The sequence below is a fragment of the Neovison vison genome, chromosome 3 (genome assembly GCF_020171115.1).
Source record: "Neovison vison isolate M4711 chromosome 3, ASM_NN_V1, whole genome shotgun sequence".
NCBI classification, from domain to species: Eukaryota; Metazoa; Chordata; class Mammalia; order Carnivora; family Mustelidae; genus Neogale; species Neogale vison.
The window spans coordinates 222,442,518-222,461,500 of record NC_058093.1 but is presented as its reverse complement, the minus strand read 5'-3'; the positions used below and the strand labels follow the sequence as shown (position 1 = coordinate 222,461,500).

Genomic DNA, 18,983 nt, shown 5'->3' with positions numbered 1-18,983 from the left:
AAGAAGAGAGTGAATGGGGCAGAAACAATATTTGAAGAGATAATAGTAAGAATTTTACAAAGTGATGAGAGCTGCTTATAGACTCAGGGAACTTAGAAAATCCCAAGTAGAATAGCTATGAAGGAAAACTGTCTTTGACTTCAGTATAACAGCATAGAAACCAACAAAGAGAAAGTCTTCAAAGCAACAAGAGAGAGTGGAAAAAGACACATTACTTTTAAAGGAGCAACAAATAATATGACTGACTATGACATCTTAGAAGAAATGGTTAAAACAAACAACAGCAGCAGCGAGACAAACCAGACAGTAAAGTTGCCATCTAAATCACGACACCAAGCAAACAACACCTCAAACCCTGCCAATCTAGAATTCCATTCCCAGAAAAAATTTCCTTCAAAATGAAGGTGAAATAAAGATGTTTTCAGAGAAAAACTGAAGGAATTTTGTCAGTCATGGACCTGCATTACAACAAATACTAAGAAGAGATACTTTAGGCAGAAGGAAAATAATCCCAGATGGAAATGCAGGAAGGAATGAGGTCATCATGAAGGGTAATATGTACATAAAATAAAAATAAATGACTATGCAAAACAATAATGTTTTTAGATTTTAAAATGTATATAAAACCAAAATGTATGATAGTAGGTAAGAAGGGGTTAAAGAAGTTAAAGTGTTTTAAAGATCCTAGGGTTATTGGGGAGTTGGATAGTAAAAGTAATAATTTGCATTGATTTGTAATCAGTTAAGGATGCATATTGTAATCTCTAAAGGCAACTCTTTTTTTTTAAAAAATTTTTTATTTTATTATAAACATATATTTTTATCCCCAGGGGTACAGGTCTCTGTGAATCGCCAGGTTTACACACTTCACAGCACTCACCAAAGCACATACCCTCCCCAAAGTCCATAACCCCACCCCCCTTCTCCCAACCCCCCTCCCCCCAGCAACCCTCAGTTTGTTTTGTGAGATTAAGAGTCACTTATGGTTTGTCTCCCTCCCAATCCCATCTTTTTTCATTTATTCTTCTCCTACCCACTTAAGCCCCCATGTTGCATCACCACTTCCTCATATCAGGGAGATCATATGATAGTTGTCTTTCTCCGCTTGACTTATTTTGCTGAGCATGATAAGCTCTAGTTCCATCCATGTTGTCGCAAATGGCAAGATTTCATTTCTTTTGATGGCTGCATAGTATTCCATTGTGTATATATACCACATCTTCTTTATCCATTCCTCTGTTGATGGACATCTAGGTTCTTTCCATAGTTTGGCTATTGTGGACATTGCTGCTATAAACATTTGGGTGCATGTGCCCCTTTGGATCACTACATTTGTATCTTTAGGGTAAATACCCAGTAGTGCAATTGCTGGGTCATAGGGCAGTTCTATTTTCAACATTTTGAGGAACCTCCATGCTGTTTTCCAGAGTGGTTGTACCAGCTTGCATTCCCACCAACAGTGTAGGAGGGTTCCCCTTTCTCCGCATCCTCGCCAGCATCTGTTATTTCCTGACTTGCTAATTTTAGCCATTCTGACTGGTGTGAGGTGATATCTCATTGTGGTTTTGATTTGTATTTCCCTGATGCCGAGTGATATGGAGCACTTTTTCATGTGTCTGTTGGCCATCTGGATGTCTTCTTTGCAGAAATGTCTGTTCATGTCCTCTTTCCATTTCTTGATTGGATTATTTGTTCTCTGGGTGTTGAGTTTGCTAAGTTCTTTATAGATTTTGGTAAAGGCAACTCTTAATAGGGTTGAATGTGTATATCTAACAAGTTAAAAGAGGGAAAATGGAATAAAATAATATTAGATTAATTAAAAAAGGAATAAAAGGACATAAAATAGATGAGTCAAATTGAAAATAATAAGATGGTAACTATAAATCCTTCTACATAAGTAATGACATTTAATGTAAATGGACTGCATACTCCCTGGTAAAAGTCTGAGTTTGTCTGCCTGAATAAATCACCAAGACACCATTATATACTGCTTACAAATGACATACTTCAAACAGAAGGATGGTGGAAGATATACAGAGATGAACACCAACCAAAGCAAAGCTGGTACAGCAACACCAGTATCAGACCAAGTGGATGGTAAATGCTACTTGGAGGTAGAGATAATAATGATAATGGGGTCAGGATCACAATCTTAAACTTATATGTTACAAATAATGTAACTTCAAAATATATAAAGCCAAAATTGACAGATCTAAAACGAGACAGCTCTGCATTCTTGGTGGGAAACATTAGCACACACTCTTTAAGAGTTTATAGAACAGACAGACAAAAAATTAGTAAGGATTGGGGTACCTGGGTGGCTCAGTGGGTTAAAGCCTCTGCCTTCAGCTCAGGTCATATCTCAGGGTCCTGGGATTGAACCCCACATCGGGCTCTCTTTTCAGCAGGGAGCCTGCTTCCCCCTTTCCCTCTGCCTGCCTCTCTGCCTACTTGTGATCTCTCTCTCTGTGTCAAATAAATAAATAAAATCTTTAAAAAAAATAGTAAGGATACAGAAAATCTTAGTCAAGCAATGAATAAACTTGACCTAATTGACATATATAGAATGCTGCACTCAGCAAAAATAGAATTTGCCTTCATTAAAGTACACATGGAAGATACATCAAAAGAAAATATTTAACAGGTCCTAAAGAAAGTTCCTGCGATTTCAAGATCAAAATCGTTTGGAGTGTTTTCTGACCACAATAGGATTAAACTCAAATTTAATAACAGAGTTTACTAAGAAACAGTTGTTTGGAAATGAATATACTTGTAAGTAACTTATGGGTCAAAGAAGAAATTAGAACTGAAATTAGGAAATATTTTAGCTTAAAATATATTTAAGAAGTGACATATGCTATTATGTGCATGATGTAGCCTTACCCTAAAGCAGTTTAAGAATTATTTATTTATTTATTTATTAGAGAGAGAGAGAGAAACAGAGAGAGACAGAGAGACAGAGAGCATGAGGAGAGCAAGCACAAGCAGTGAGGAAAGGCAGAGGGAGATGGAGAAGCAGGCTTTCTGATCAAGCTGCGAGCCCAACGGGGGACTGGATCTCAGGACCCCGGGATCTCAGGACCCCTGAGCTGAAGGGAGATGCTTAACCCACTGAGCTCCCCAGGCATCCTCTAAAGCATTTTAAATGGTCCAAAGAAAGCCAAGCATAATTAGGACTGATACTAGTAGTCTTTGTACAAGTTTGAAAATTGGAGGGATATTCTCTCTGGATTATTAATGTCCTTGTAAACTTGACATTTTCCATACTTTTAAAATTATATTAATGTATTTCCAGTGATAATGGACAAGATATGATGTACATCTAGCATCATGTATACAAAATAAGCCAAATCCAAAAGGCTCTTACTCACTCTGAAATGACTTTTATTATTTCGGTCCGAATTGTAATCTGGATGAGTATCACAGCTTGATTTGTCAAAAGAAGTTTCTTTCTCTGTTCGTGAAAGTCTCACCTCTCCCAATTTCAGCAAGTACTAAGTTTCCTTGTCAAATACAGAGAGATCTTTAACAGATAATTTTTACAAGGTTGAAACAGATGGACAATCTACTTGCGTGACTTCTTAAGCACTTCTTGCCAATATGGCGGTGAATACTACTGATGTATTTCCATTTGAACTTTAAACATTAGAGATTCTCTTGGTTGGCTTGCTCCCAGCTCTTCACACCTGTCTTCTGGTTTGGCACACGATGGATCTGGCTTATCAGATTATCTTCTTGGAGGGCAACATCCAAAGCTTCTTAGCAGCTTGCTCTATATTCTTTCTTTTTGAAGACACCATCCAGTGCTCGCTTCAGCAGCACATATACTAAAGATCATCCAGTCTTGGGGCTTCAAATGCAGTTTTCTAAATTAGTACCACCTTTAAGCCTTGAGGTTTTTAATAATTCTTCTCTGCGTCCTTGGTTTTATCAGTTTGAATATTTCTGATGGTGGTTGTATGATCCCAATCCCTAGAAAACTTTTTTGTCTGTTATCTTGAAACTCATATTTTATATGTTGTATTTCCACTTTCCTGGGTCCCCAGACTTTTAGTGGTTACCCATTTCCAGTGTGTGAAAGGCCTCATAGCTTATTCTGACATTCACACATCTCTAAATTAGTCATCACCTACCTTCCTCTGTATCTTTCTCTACCTTCTTACAGACAACTCCCACTAACCGCTGAGCCCATTCTGTTTCTTTTTGTATGTCCTTCCTCCAGCCTAGAATGCTGCTTTGCCTTCTCAGCCTGTGGAAAGCCTAGCTTCATTTAAGGTCTAGCTCACTTTGTATATTTGCTAACAAGTCTTTCTGGACAACTAGCCCAGTCTTCCATGATGGTTTGCAGCCCATTTGTTGTCTGTAACGCTGTGTAATACTTATTCTATGCCTTCTGCTTCTGTGGTGTAATTGGTCTTCATCTTCATCTGTATTTGACTCATAGATAGAAGGCCTAGCTAGCCTCTGGTGCGGCTGTGCCTGTCACTTGCTGTGGGACCTGGGGTCAGTGGTTGAGTCATCTCTGAAGCATCTACACTTCAGACCTGGACCTTACAAATGTGAACAATACACCATCCTTGTACCTGAGGAGCACACACGGGGGCACTTGCTGGTTGAGCTTCTATTGCCTCGTCTGTGGAAATGAGGTTAGGAATCATCTCTGGATGCTTCACAGGCTAAGTATGAGGCTCAGATAGGATGCTGGATGGGACAGTCCCTTTCTAAACCGTATCTATAGCATGCTGTTCAGGTGTATGGGAGGCTGCAGCTTAGTGGTTAAAAGTGCCAGCTCTAAATCCAGCCCGCCTGGGCTTGGACTTGGACTCCACTTGTTACTAACTATGTAAACTTGGGCAAACAAAATTTCTAGCTTATCTATGTGGGTGTCCACAGCTAAGAATGAGGAGGATCACAGTGCCTGTCTCTTAAGGTTGTGTGCATGAAATCAGCTCACCAGAATAGTGACTGACACATAATTATGACTTAGCGTGTTGGTTCTACTACTTTGTTCCATCTAGATTTAGAGGCAGCTTATAAAAATATGTATATATGCCTAAATTTAGAAATAATCTAAAATCTAAATCTAAAATCTAAAAAAATCTAAAAAATTTAGAAATAAATCATGGGAAACAGAGAATAACTATAAGATCAGAGGCAAAGTTATTCCATAGGATTTTCTTCTTTCATTCAACCAATATTTATCAAACACCAGTGCCAGACATTGCTTGGATGAACAAGACAACACCCTTGCTTTCCTTGAGCTTCTATTCTGGTTGAGAGAAACAGACGACAAAAAGTAATAAGTAACAGAAAATGTATCAGAAAGTAATAACTGCTGTGCAGGGTCTGAAAGTAGATTCATAACTCAATGTGATGTGTTGTGACTTGGAGGCGACTGCAGAGTGGTGGGTCAAAGACTAATTCTCTGAAGAACAGGCATGGAAACAGATTTGACTGACAAGGAGGCTAGTCTTTTGAAGATGAGAGCAGGGTAGGAGAGAGAGCATTTTCAGCTAAATGTGGCTAAGACATAGCCCCAGATGTGGTGGGAAAGAACTTGGCATGTTTGAGGAACTAAAAGAAGGCCAAAATGGTATGTTCATAGTGGATGAGAGGATTGGGGTAGTATGAGATAAGATCAGGTCGACAAGGGAGACAGGGTTGGGGACCAGAGTAACAAATTCAGGTTTTATTCTAAAGCCCATGGAAAATTGAAGATGGGAGTGTTAAGTGAATAGTCTATAAATATCAACTAGATTAAGGGGATTGATGTGATAGATCTTCCATGTCTTTACTGGTTTTAGATCTCTTTGTTCTATTAGTTGCTGAGAGAGGGATGATAATGTAGAATTGTCTATTTTTTTTCTTGTCATTTAAAAAATGTATTTTAAAGCTATGTTATTAGGTGCATATGCATTTATGATTACACCTTTTCATGTGAAATGTCCATCTTCATTGCTTGTGATAGTCTTTGTCTTGAAAATGACTTCACTGGATATTATTACAGCCATTCAGTCTCATTTGCTTATTGTTTTCAAGATATATCTTTTCCTATCTACTTTTAACCAGTGTTTTTATATATAAAGTCTGTTTATTAGAGACAAACATAAAAGTATCTTGCTTACCACCCCTCCCCCATTTTTCACAATCTCTGTATTATAGTGGAGTGATTTTAGATACTGTGTTTATCCTTTGTGGGGTTTTCTGACTTTTGTGAAATCTGTGGATTTGTATCTTTCACCAAATCTGGTAAAATTTGGGCCATTACCCTTAAAGCATTTTTTCTACCTCAATCTCTCTTTCCCTTCTTTCTGGGACTCCAGTTAGATGTATGTTTGATTTTTGGATATTATACCAAATATCACTGATGCCCTATTCAATTTTTCCCCCAAATAATTTTTCTTTCTTCAGATTGGGATAATTTCTATGGGTCTGTCTTCAAATTCTGTGACTCTTTCGGCATCTCTACTCCACTCTTATGTCCATCCATTGAATTTTTTACTTTGGATGTGTTTTTTAGTTCTAAAATTTATTGGTTTTTCTCATAATATGTTTCTGTTGCCAATTTCTATATTTTTATTCATTACATGCATATTTTCTGTCGTGTCTTTAAGTATAGTTTTTTTTAATTTAATTTTTTTCAGTGATCCATACTTCATTGTTTAGTTCTAATAGCTGCATTAAATCCTTGTCTGATAATTTGAACATCAGAATCATCTTGGAATGGTCTTCGTTTATGATCTGTTCTCTTGCGTGGGGACCATATTTTCCTGTTTCTTGATATGTAGAATGATCTTCAATTGTATCTTGTACAGTAGGATTGATACATTATAGATACTCTAAACTCCATACGCTTCTTCAGAGGGTATTGATTTTTTGTTTTAGCAATTAACTTGGCTTATTCAAATTTCAAAGCTCTGTCTTTTTATACAGTGGGTCGCAGCTAAAGCTTGTTCAATTGTTTTAACCTTTGCTGGACTGCTTTGGGTCTGCCGTGCTCACATGTCATCACGAGGTCCAGCAGGGATACTGAAAGAGTTTCTACACAGAATTTTGGAGCTCTGCCTGTCTGGCTCTTTATTTTCAGGAATATCCTCACTGACTTTCCAGCTTCTGGTCCATGCCCCTTCCCCATTATGTACGTACTTCTGGTCACTCACTAGTGTTTGCTGCTTAGGTTTTATATATATCCAGAATTTACTCTTGTTTTCTCAGGAAGATTGTTCCCTTGGCGGTTCTTTAAAGTAGATTATTATCTGAAGCAGAGCCTGGGTTTGTGATAAAATGTAAAGCCAATATGATTGGTTGATTATTAATTGGATATAGGGGTAGGTAGAAGCAGGGGTGTGAACAAAAGAGCAAGAATCAAGGATGATTATTCCTTTTTTGGCTTAAGCAGTTGGGAGGATGGTTTTTCTCACGTTCATGATAAAGAAGGCCAGGGGATGAGCATGCTTGGTGGGAGTAGAGAGGATATGGAAATGGCAAATACGTAGTTAGATGTTTAGAGTCTAGAGCTCAGGGAAAGAAGTAAGTACTAGAGATCCCAACGTAGACATCTGAATAGAATTCGTATTTGAAACTGTAGGACTGAGTAGTTTTACCTGAGGGGAATATATAACAGGTGAAAAAAGGGTGCCTTGGCCCCATGTCCTGAGGACTTCAGTATTTAGAAGTCCAGCAGAGGAGGAAGAAGCCATGGGAAACTGAGGAAGAGGAGCCAGTGTCACAAACCACTGGAGAGTGTAGATCACAGAAGTCAAAGAAGGTGGAAGAGACCAGTTGAATGCTTGCTGGGGAGTCAGTCAAGCTACAGACGAGAGAGACCCTTGATTGGGCAAGCAGAGGCCATTAGTGGCTTTGTAGGGCCATCTCCCTACGATGGTGGTGAGAGAGTAGAGATGTGGGAGCGGTGGATCAGAGGTGCTTGCTCTGAGGGTTCCGCTCATTCAGGCTGTGTGTTCAGCCATGAGCTTTGGAACCACTCTATGTCGCCAAGTGAATGTGTCTTTTTCTGAACTCTGGCCTCTGCCTGCTCAGGTGACCTGGTCAACCTAACTGCCCAATTAGAGGTGGTGTTTTCTGAGCACAGATTTTAGTAAGACCATCCTGTCTAGGGCTGGTTGATAGGGCTGTGTGTTCTTTGATTAGTGGTCTTCCTGATAACAGGAAGTGGATTTTGAATTACAGCCACAGAAACTCAGACACCTTATGCTCTTCCTTTGCTATTACTCAGGTTGGAGTTTATGTGGCACTAGTCTTTTTTGTAAAGCACATATTGTGGGTCCAAGTGTCATTTGCCCAAGAAACTAGAATGTTCTGTGGCATCAGATTTTTACAGTTCATGGAAAACTTCCATGTTATCAACATTTGTTTAAACAGGTGTCCGCTTGCGTCCTAGGCCCTCTGGAACGCAGATCTTGTGTTCCTTTACATTTGTTTTCAAGGATAATAATTCCGCAAAGTCTTACTATTTCTTGGGTTTGTTTGCTTGTTTAGGCAGAAATGTTTCCTTTGGTTCACTAAGAGTCTACCTGTGTTATCCCAGAATTCTGCATTGACCTTTGGACCTACCTAAAATTAAAACAACAAAAGAAGTCAACCCAGCCAGATTCTCTGTTTATTTTCTGACTGGACTTCGGATTTTGGTGTCTGGCTTCTGTTGCCACCCAGCTACCCTATTTGTGTCTGGCATGGTGTTTGAACTACTGAGATTTGTTGTGTCCTGAATTAACTCATGGGGGTGAAGCCCAGGTCCTTTGGTAAGGCTGCTGCCTTAGAAGAGTCTTTTCTGGTTGGATGGCCTATAACCTACTCCAGTCCACCTGCCTTCATGACAGACTTTGGTCTGTTCCAACAAGACTCTGTTTTAAGTCCCAGCAGTCACAGACCTGTGACTCTCATGGTAACACTGATGACAATAATTCAGGACAGTAATATGGCCCCAGTAATTTCTCCATGTGTGAGTCAGCTGGCCCTCATCTGGGACAGTATTTTACATACCCCATACCCTGCCGACTGTGCCCCTTCTTTATCAGTAATTCTTATAGGATTTACTGGTTTTGATTTAAAAACTATCAAACCCAGCCTTACTGTAAAAAGGTAACTTTCATTTCTATTTAAATGCTTTGTTCCCAAAAGTAAGTCAGACAATAGTAATTAGTCATCATATTGAAGATCTTTGCCTCAGTCTTCCTGCTAACTCCGTATTTCATTTGTGTCCTCATTCTCTTATCTTTTGGATTATGAGCATGTCTGTAAATAAATAAAAGCAACTTCTCGGGTCGAGGAGCTTCTCTTATCAGATTAGAGGGTTGGGACCAGTTCTACAGAAGGCAAGTATTTCTAAAGCACATTTTTAATGTTTGGCCTGTCTTAACATGGCTTCCCTAAGTTATCGGAATATACTGTTTGAAGTAACCTGTTTATTAATATTTTATTGTACAGCTGAGGCTCCAACCCGAAAAACCTTTGCTTTCATCTCTGGATTAATGCCTTTCTAAAATATTCAACTGATTTTTTAAAACATCTCTTTACAGGAATCTTGACTCTCTCTGTGTGTGTGTGTGTATATTTTTTTTCCCCCTTCTGTTTTGTAATGTTGTAGTTGAATAAGAACTAGTTGTAGTTGAATAAGAATCCCCATCCTAAGTCTTAGAATGGAATTACAGCCAGATTTAAGTGCTATTTGCTCTGGAGAGGAGAATTGGCAAGGACAGATGGCCCCTGGCTGGTATATTGTAAGATAATTGTAACCATGGCAGTGTTTGTTTTCTAATGTTGTGCTTCTGAATTTAAGTGATGAGGTTCATCATAGGAAAAAACCCATTTTCATGTTTCAAGTTGCATTTAAATTATCCCAACTTCATTATTCCAACATTAGAAATAGTTGTTTCCTGTGGAGTAGCCAGCTCAGCAATTTGCTTAATCTCCCGTGGAAGTGGTTTTTGCCCGGGCAAGTAATATCTTTTAATAAAGTGAGTTTTCTGGGAAGACATACCTAACAATGGTAACTTTGAAAACCCCAGATAAAAGAATATGAGAAGCTCGAAAATGAGGAAGACCGCCTTTGCAGAAGCCGGCAAATTTATGACACCTACATCATGAAGGAGCTCCTGTCTTGCTCACACGTAAGTACTTCTTTCTGTTCCGTGCCTGTCATTTGGACAGGAGGCAGCTTGTGGTGTTTTTAGAAAGTGAAGTAGGAGGAAGAAGTTTAAGAAATCGAACAGTGCTCTCCCAGGACAGGACCCCCGTCTCATCTGCTGTCATTTGTTTGCTGGTAATGCTGACGCGAAGCTGTTGTTCCGGCTACTTCAAGGATATTTCCAGAAGCAGGTCCTTTCACGGTCAAAAAAAAGAAAAAGGTGAAAATAAAATTGATAGCTCATGCAGATGAACGGAAAGAAAGGCTGGTCTCAATTCCAAACTTTCTAAAAGAAATTCAGCTTTCTTATTGTTAATTTGGCTCTACTTTACATAATTAGGCAAATCAAATACTGATCAATAGAAATCTTAGATGGTTTCTCTGGATTAATGAGGAAGAGTAGTTATTATGTTAATTTTATTAATAGTTAAATAATGGTGGGAACATTTTTTTCCCCCTGTAAACCAGAGAAACAGTCCATTTAGTCATTAGGGTAAATGAGGTTCCTAGGAAAATATTCTACCAGGTGTGAGTGGGAAGAATTAGTAATAAAAATTCGCCACATAATTCACTCTGCGAGAGTTTTCTGGAGGGGTGGCCTCATGGTCGTCACCTGCCATGTCCAATACAGGAGCCGCTCACCCCAGGTGGCTATTTTGATATAAGGTTAAGTTAATTAAAATCCAATGGAGTTAAACATTTCCCTCCTCGGTGCCTTGCGAGCCGCATTTCCAGTGCCTGATAGCTGCCCGTGGCCGGGGGCTCCGCCGTTGGACAGCGCAGATACACAGCATCGCTGTCATGGCAGGAAGTTAGAGTGGACAGCGCTGGCCATGATAATGGTTTATTTTAGCGCGTCTGTGTTTAGTGTGTCATTCACGGTTCTTACTGCCGCCCAAATAACCGTGTCTGGTGTCACCTCTTGGCCGTGCATTTCTCAGAATTCCGGAGCTAGTCCTGCTGGCTGATGCTCTGTGCCTTGCTAACTTGCCGGAGAACGGCTGAACCTCGGCAAATGCCAGATGTCCTGCAGGCATGCCGCTGAAACTTCGTTTTCATGTCACTCAGCAGCTTAGAGGGCTTTCGGCAGAATGATGGGCGTTTTTAGCTTTTCTTCTTGTGGCACATTCCTAAAGGTGTAATTTGAAGTTTGGAGGGAGAAGGGAGTGTGTTGTTCTTATAGGTGTAAACTCTGGGTTTTTTTTGTTTGTTTGTTTTTTAGAGCCAGCTCCCCTCTGCTGTGGTCACAGCAAGACTTTCTTTAACCTACATCCTTCTAAGCTTTTAATTCTTAAATGGATTTTCATGCATTTGTTTTCTCTTATATAGTGGAAATTTTTGTATTTTCAGGACCCCATCATTAACAAATTGAGGGATGTATACATTTAATAAGGTGATAATAAGATTCTTTTTACTTTTTAAAAAAAGATTTTATTCAACAGAGAGAGTGAGAGAGCACGAGCAGAGGGAGTAGTAGAGGGAGAGGGAGGAACCCGACGTGGGGCTCGATCCCAAGACCCTGAAATCATGACCTGAGCCAAAGGCAGATGCCTAAGCATCCGAGCCATGCAGGTGCCCCCTCCCCCTCTTTTTTTTTTTTTTTTTTTTTTTAAAACCACAGTAGTCTCAAACTCTTGTGGGATTAGGTATGTCAATATGTGCCCCTGTGCTCATCCTCCTTTTTGACATGGTGACTAAGAACTATGGGAGCTCAGAGGAGCAAGCATCTGCGTTGCCCACAGATATCCAGCTGATGTTTAAAGAATGCATGTCAATATAATTACCACAAAGGGGCGCCTGGGTGGTTCAGTGGGTTAAAGCCTCTGCCTTCGGCTCAGGTCATGATCATCGAGCCCAGCATTGGGCTCTCTGCTCAGCGGGGAGTCTGCTCCCCACCTCTCTCTGCCTGCCTCCTCTGCCTATTTGTGATCTCTGTCTGTCAAATAAATAAATAAAATCTTTTAAAAAAAATATATATATATAGTTACCACAGGTTCCTGCTTAGTAATTGTGTTAAATTATATGCTGTGGTGTTAGGGTGTTACAGAAGTTTGTTACGTCTCGTATTTGTGGGGAATAAAAAATGTGTTGTTTTTTTTAAATTTTTTTCTGGAAAGCCGTTCTCAAAGCAAGCCGTAGAGCATGTTCAAAGTCACCTATCCAAGAAACAAGTGACATCAACTCTTTTCCAGGTAAGACAAAATTATTTCAAAATAAATACAGTTGACCCTTGAACAGCTCAGGGGTTGGGGCCCAGACCCCCCACGCAGTCAGAAATGTACATGTAGCTTCTGGCTCCTGCCTCCAGACTTTACTGATAGCCTGCTGTTGTCCAGATAGCCTTACCGATAACATAAGCAGTCGTTTAACACATATTTTATATGTCATGTGTATTCTATGCTGTATTCTTATAATAACGTAAACTAGAGAAAAGAAAATGTTATTAAGAAAATTATAAGGAAAATACATTTTTAGTATTGTCTGTAAAAAAGTCAACATGTAAGTGGACCTGTGTGGTTCAGAATTACGTAGTGCAGGAGGCACCTGTGGACTGTTTTCCATCAAGGGATGTGCACTGCACGAGTGAACCAGGCGCCCTCATCCTGGTCTAGCTGTGAATTTGCTCTGAGACCTTGGGAAAACACGTGCCCACAGTGCTGCAGCCTCATATGCAAAAAGGGTTTAACTGTTCCCCATGGTTACCTTTAGCTCCGTGATTCTGTGTAAAAAAAATTTACTCCCTGAGTCTTTAAAACTCAATGTCAGTGCTGATTGTCAGTACTTTTAGTCATTTACAAAATGTGCTGCATAATTTCCAGGGCCCAGCACAGCATTAAAAACTTGGGGCCCCTTGTTCAGAAACTAAGAATTTCAAGATGGTGATGGTAGGGACACAAAACCAAGGCCTGGGCTCTTCTGAGTGTGAGGCCTATGGGACTGCACCAGTCACACACGTGGACAACCAACCATGGTCCCTTGGGAAGCATCTGTGACTTTGCAGGAACCATGCCCAGAAATAGGAAAGCAGTGGCAAACGGGATGGACCTGTCCGCACCTTCACAGAGCACATAGTTGAGCTGTAGATAACTAATAGTCATGGTGATGGATCCATTACTGAGAATTGGGCAAGTGCAAGAGTGGGAGCTGCAGGTCATCCGGGTCTCTTCAGTATGTGTTCTAGATTCCTATTTATGCAGTGTGGGATTTCTTTTCCATCCCTTGCAGCCCTACATAGAAGAAATTTGTGAAAGTCTTCGAGGCAACATTTTCCAAAAATTTATGGAAAGGTATGAAACTTCATGTATGTACATACCATTTTTTTGGGAGACATACTTGACATGTAATATTATATTAAGGCAATAGTGTATACACACTATGTGTGTGTGTATATAAAATCTTATATTCTGTAGGTTTACCTCATTTTAGCCAATGAGCACTGTCCTTAAAATGGGTGTCAATTTGTTCATTTGACAATTACTTACTGAACATGTACTATGTGCCAGCCTTCACATTAAACTGTCCCCTCAATACTTTACCTTACTATGTAGGATTTGCATATCTTGATGTCTCTTTGAACCTGCAGCTCTTTAGCTTCAAAATGGCCTGGAGATGAAATAGACCATGGAACCACAGTATTAAGAGTATCTTATTGGGACCCCTTTGCAACAGCAAGCATGCTTCTATAACCTGTCTCATTCATTCGTTTGCTCTCTGACATCCTATCCCCCACGGGGGGACAACCTCTACTTGATTCTTTACGTAGTAGAATTTGAGGTTTCTAGGCAGATGTCTGTGGTCACATGTACTATGACTATCCCTAATGAATATGTCCCTTGGAGCTACTCAAACTATACAAGTAGGTTTGTCATGCGAAGCCCTGAGCATGCCCAGTGACGCCTGTCACCGTTGCCAGCCTGTGGGCCTTTCCAGCAGCCCTTTGGCTGGGATCTGGGTATCCCCCCGAGATGAAGCACCGCTGGAACTAGACTCTCTTCAGCGGAATCCGCCTTCACACTGACTGCTCTTCTCCACAAACTGGGCTCATTTCTAGACAGTCAGCATGATGATCGTGTCTCGGTGCCGGAGCGGCCCACAGCTGTTCAGTAATTGCCCCGTAAGAACAAACGCTGCTTCTCTGTGGTTCTCCCTCCCAAGTAGTCACAGAACTGGAGGCATTTAAAAAGAAAGAAAGAAAGAAAGAAAAAAACAAAAAAAAACCAGTTGCCTTCTGATGCCACTAGAGTTCAAGGGATAATTTTATCCTGGAATCAGTACTTGGGGACACTAATATGCATACAAATGATTATTACCCTTTGCTGAGTCGACTGGAGACTTTGCCAGAAAGCAGTGGCTCATGCTGAGGGGAAAGGCTGCCTGTGTTTCGGCAGGGTCTGGCCTGCACTTGGGTACTGTTAGTTCAAAAATCTGACCTTTCCCAGGTCTTGGGTCAGCCGAGCTTCTAGGTCATCACTGGGGAAGAGGGGAGAAATGGGGATGGAAATTAAAGTGGGGGAGGGGGTATGGTAGCTCTTTCTTTGCTGACTGGCCACCTGGTCAACCCGCATGTCCTTTTGTCCCACTGGGTGAGCCTTCCGCTCTTATTGCCACAAGAAATCCAAGCTGTTCAAGTGGGGTTGGGTGAGGGGAAGAGGGGATGTTCTTTTGAGGCAGGGTATGTGTTGGGATTTGGTTCTCTTCTCTCTGTCATCAGGATAGTTCTCTTTCCGAGGTTCTTAATCCTCCCCAGCTAGTTTGCAAGTCTATAGAACATGGCAGATCACCACCCCCCACTGCCAGCTCTGAGCTCCGGAATCCGGAATCCGGGAGGAAGAACCGGTGTGAGCTAGCCCAGCCCGGCTAGTGGATTTCAAAGTGACGGTCACGGATTTATAAGTATAGAGGACACTGGAGTGGTGTTTTGCCTTTTGCGCTCATCATACTTAAAAAAAAAGAAGAAAGAAAGAAACTGTTTGAACTAACTCTCAGAAATGCTCAAAATAGAATTTGTTTTACCAGCCTCACAGAGATGATAGGGAGATCAGTGAAACACTCTGTAAACGCCATTTTAGTTTCATTGGCAAAAGATGCTGCATAATTACAAAGACTTCTTCTGCTTTTGCTTTTCAGCCTCAGAAATACTTTTAAAAGATCTTAGATGGCATGTTAAATGAACCTCCCCAGGCAACTAGGATAGTTAGATGCCTTAAGGCATTCTGATAATAATAGTGATAATTCCTGGACCACGTGCTTCATATGTACTCTCTGCCTTTCTCCCCTTCTTCCTTTCCTTTCCTTTCTATTCATTCATTCATCCATAGGACCCTTGATACTGTGCCCATGTAAGGGATTGAGCCAGGGACTAGGTAAAATACCAGAGGTCACCAAGAATATTCTTTGCCTTTGAAGAGTATTCAATCTAGAATGCATTTCTTTTGAAAGAAAAAATTCTTTTTATTAACATAGAATGTATTATTTGTTTCTGAAAAAATGTTTAAAAACAAACATTACAGACGGTGTTGCTCACTAATAAACATGATGAAAATAATAACTTAATTAAATAGCTATGGAGGTAGATATTTTTCTAGATAGAGGGAAAGCAAAGTACTCACCAAGCATTTCAGTAAATTGTGGGAGCAGATCCGCTCAGTGGGCCTACCGCATTTTGTGATTCTCGCCTAAGGACTTTTTCTCCTACAGCATTTGTATCTCTGAGCAGCAGTACTTGGTCTGGGTTCAGATCCAGCCCTAGCCCTTCTCTCACTGTGTGACCTTGGCCGGGCCGTGGTCTGCTGTGCTGCAGAATGGGCATCACCATTCCTGCTCATCAGACCTGCTCATTCTGTTGCCAGAGGGAGAAAGGAATGATGTCTGGCATGTGGAAAGCTCCATCTGAGTGTTTGCTGCTATTGTCTTTATTTTCAAATATTTTGTCATTTAGAGCTGTGTGGTCGGGGCACCTGGGTGGCTTAGTTGCTTAGAACTGTGTGGTCCGGTGTGGGAGCCACTAGTCACATGTGGCTCTTGAGCACTCAAAATGGCTGAGTGTGAATTAAGATGGGCTCTCAGTGCAAAATACGCACCGGGTTTTACGACTTAATGTTAAAACAGGAATGTAGACGGTCTCATTACTAATTCTGTACCGACCACATGCATGTTGAAATGATAATAGACATTATTAAAATGGCAGGATGTATGGGGCGCACGTTCAGCCTTCTCTTGGGTGCTGCTGATTCAGATAGATGTGACCATAGCAGCCATCACAGCTTAAGGGAGATACTACATCTTGTGCCTGAATCATGAAACAAAGCCACGAAGACCGGCGAAGGCTTTGTGAGACAGTGTTGAAGGAAACGTACCTCCGGTCGAGAAGCAACACAAGGAAAGCCATCCTCGTCCGTCCTTCAGTATTGCTCCTTAGATCGATTAATATGATATGCAACTTTTCAGCGACTGTTTCTCTTCTTTTCTAGTGACAAGTTCACCCGATTCTGTCAGTGGAAAAACGTAGAATTAAATATCCATGTGAGTATCCTCTTATTCTTTCCCTTTTTTAAATAAAAACTTCCTCTGGCTTAACTTCGTGAGAAAATACTTTATACCCTGGAGCTCACTCCCACGGGTAATCCGCTGTCTAAACAGATGTCGCCAGTACAACTCTGTACGGAGAACTCGTCCTCGTAAACAATTCGGGTTTTCATTCTCTTTTTTCAGAGCCTTGTAAGAATGTGTTTATTTATTTAAGAGAGGGTATTTGACTCTCCCAGCGATTGACTCTTCCACAGAGACAGTAGCCAAGAGACCAGGCCACCACGTAATGTGCTTCCCACATGCCCTTGGCTCCCGCCATTCTGGTAAAGCCTCCCGTCTTGTTTGTAGTGTTAGGTATAATCTTGTAATAAAAATGATGACATCCTTTATTAGACCGAGGGTTCATCTCCTCTTTGATCATTTCTGAGAATGAGAAAAGCCATCCTCCAAGACAGGCTCCTTTGTAACACGCACTTCCTGTGAATGTCTCATCTGCTTTCGTCTTTCAACGTCAGAAATTCCTGGGATATCCCTCTCTTCATTTTTAGAACCCTCCTTCCCTGGTGCAGCCTCTTTTGCTTTCTTCTTCATGTCCTCCCTTCACATAGGTTTGAGAAGAGGAAAAGAAATAATTGGATTTCTTTTTTTTTTTTTTTTTTCCCTGCTTTTTTGGGTCCTTTTTAAGTTTTTTACTGGCTGGTACCATTGGGAGAAGCACTTTACTTATTTATTTATTTTTTTAACTTCTCCTTTCCTTCACATTTCCTGACAGAATTTTAGAAACAAGAGGGCAGTAACATATTTTTCCAAAAAACCCTTTCTGTCTGCCATGGATCTTTCTGATGCGTGTTCTCCTTCAGCGGACCTGGTGTGCTCGCATCCTGCTGTCCCCCGAGTGTCAGATGTGAAGCCTTCGGGCCCAGTTACTTGACTGCAAACGTAGTGTTTGAAGGGTTGTTTGGGGGACCCCTTCAGTTTTAGTGTATGTGCTGCTGAAGCGAGCACCGGGGGAGCCCTTCAGGAATCTGACCCATAACTTGCCAGGATACATAAACCACCATGAACATCGGGCTCACTGTCTGCCTTTGTGCCATCTGAGACTGTTAAACCTGCTTAGGAAGCAGGGCATGGCTGAGATGCTGACACAAGGAGTGGCTTATGAATGAAGCCTCTTTCTGTCCTCTCCTTATCCTTAGTGTCTTGTTTCATGCTCACGTGCCCAGCATGAGTCCTCACTATTCCGTGATGTTATCGATGAAAAATTCACATGGCCCCTGTCTGTTGGGTTTTTTGATCATATGGCCCAGTCTTATGAAAACATAGATGCCCTTGATGTAGACTTGCTTTCCTACCATGACCATTCCTGAAATTGCTGAGCTGTTCCCCAACTCCCAGCTTCAGAGTAGCTAAGGAAACTCTCATTTTGACTAGACACTCCCTTGTCTTCAGGGTATACTTCTAATCATCTAACATTTAGGAGATCAGAAAAACAATCTAACTTGACTCCCACTCTATTGTCTGCCCGTTTGCCTCCCTTTTGTAGATTTTGGGAAAAGCGGAAGGAGGTTCTAGAAAGTCTTGCCACCTTGCGCATCTCATCTCTTAGAGCAGTCAGTTGTGGAGAGGGCAGATCCCTATATCAGAACTGCTGCTTAATAATTATGTCTTACACGAAAACAATAACATAATTTTAATGCAACTCTGTACCATTTCGTGTTTGGAATTCACAGTTGACCATGAATGATTTCAGCGTGCACAGGATCATTGGACGAGGAGGATTTGGTGAAGTGTATGGTTGCAGGAAAGCAGACACTGGAAAAATGTAAGCTCTCTGTGGGTCTTATGCTTGCATCAATAGAACATGCCTGCATCGATTTTCGGAAACCCATTGTCTCACTCCTGGAGAGCCTTCCTTCAGAAAGAAAGGGGCTGTATTTTGTTAAGCATTATAAATGAGATCAGCTAGAACCTCCAGTGCCTCGGGCTTAAAGGGAAGTTAACCAGGAACTGTGTGTCGTGAGCCCCTGTGGTTCAGGCCATGGGTGAAGGAGCCTGGGATCTGGAGGTGACCAAAAAGGGGTGTTATGCACAGCCTCCTGGTCTGGTCACTGCTTAGACTGACCTGTGATTTAGCACATGCACTTTGGGGTGGCGAAGCATTCCAGGTGTCGGCTCCCTAGGTGGGGAGCTTGAGAGCTGGCGAGAAGGACACCCTGCCTGCCACAAGGGTCACGGTCATGGGGCTCTGTCATGGTCTTAGTTGCTTATCTTACAGGAGGGGGTTGATCTGAGTCAGTGACGTGCCCAC

The 18,983-nt window shown here is 41.2% G+C and overlaps 1 protein-coding gene across 1 annotated transcript in view; it reads left to right on the top strand.

Annotated features, from left to right (window-relative positions):
• GRK3 (G protein-coupled receptor kinase 3) overlaps nt 1-18,983 on the top strand; it is a 123,723-nt gene that overhangs the window by 58,946 nt on the left and 45,794 nt on the right. The window contains exons 4-8 of the mRNA XM_044244040.1: nt 10,029-10,130; nt 12,265-12,339; nt 13,373-13,434; nt 16,618-16,669; nt 18,406-18,497. Of these exons, the coding sequence (XP_044099975.1) occupies nt 10,029-10,130; nt 12,265-12,339; nt 13,373-13,434; nt 16,618-16,669; nt 18,406-18,497 (383 nt within the window). The remainder of the gene's footprint in view (nt 1-10,028; nt 10,131-12,264; nt 12,340-13,372; nt 13,435-16,617; nt 16,670-18,405; nt 18,498-18,983) is intronic.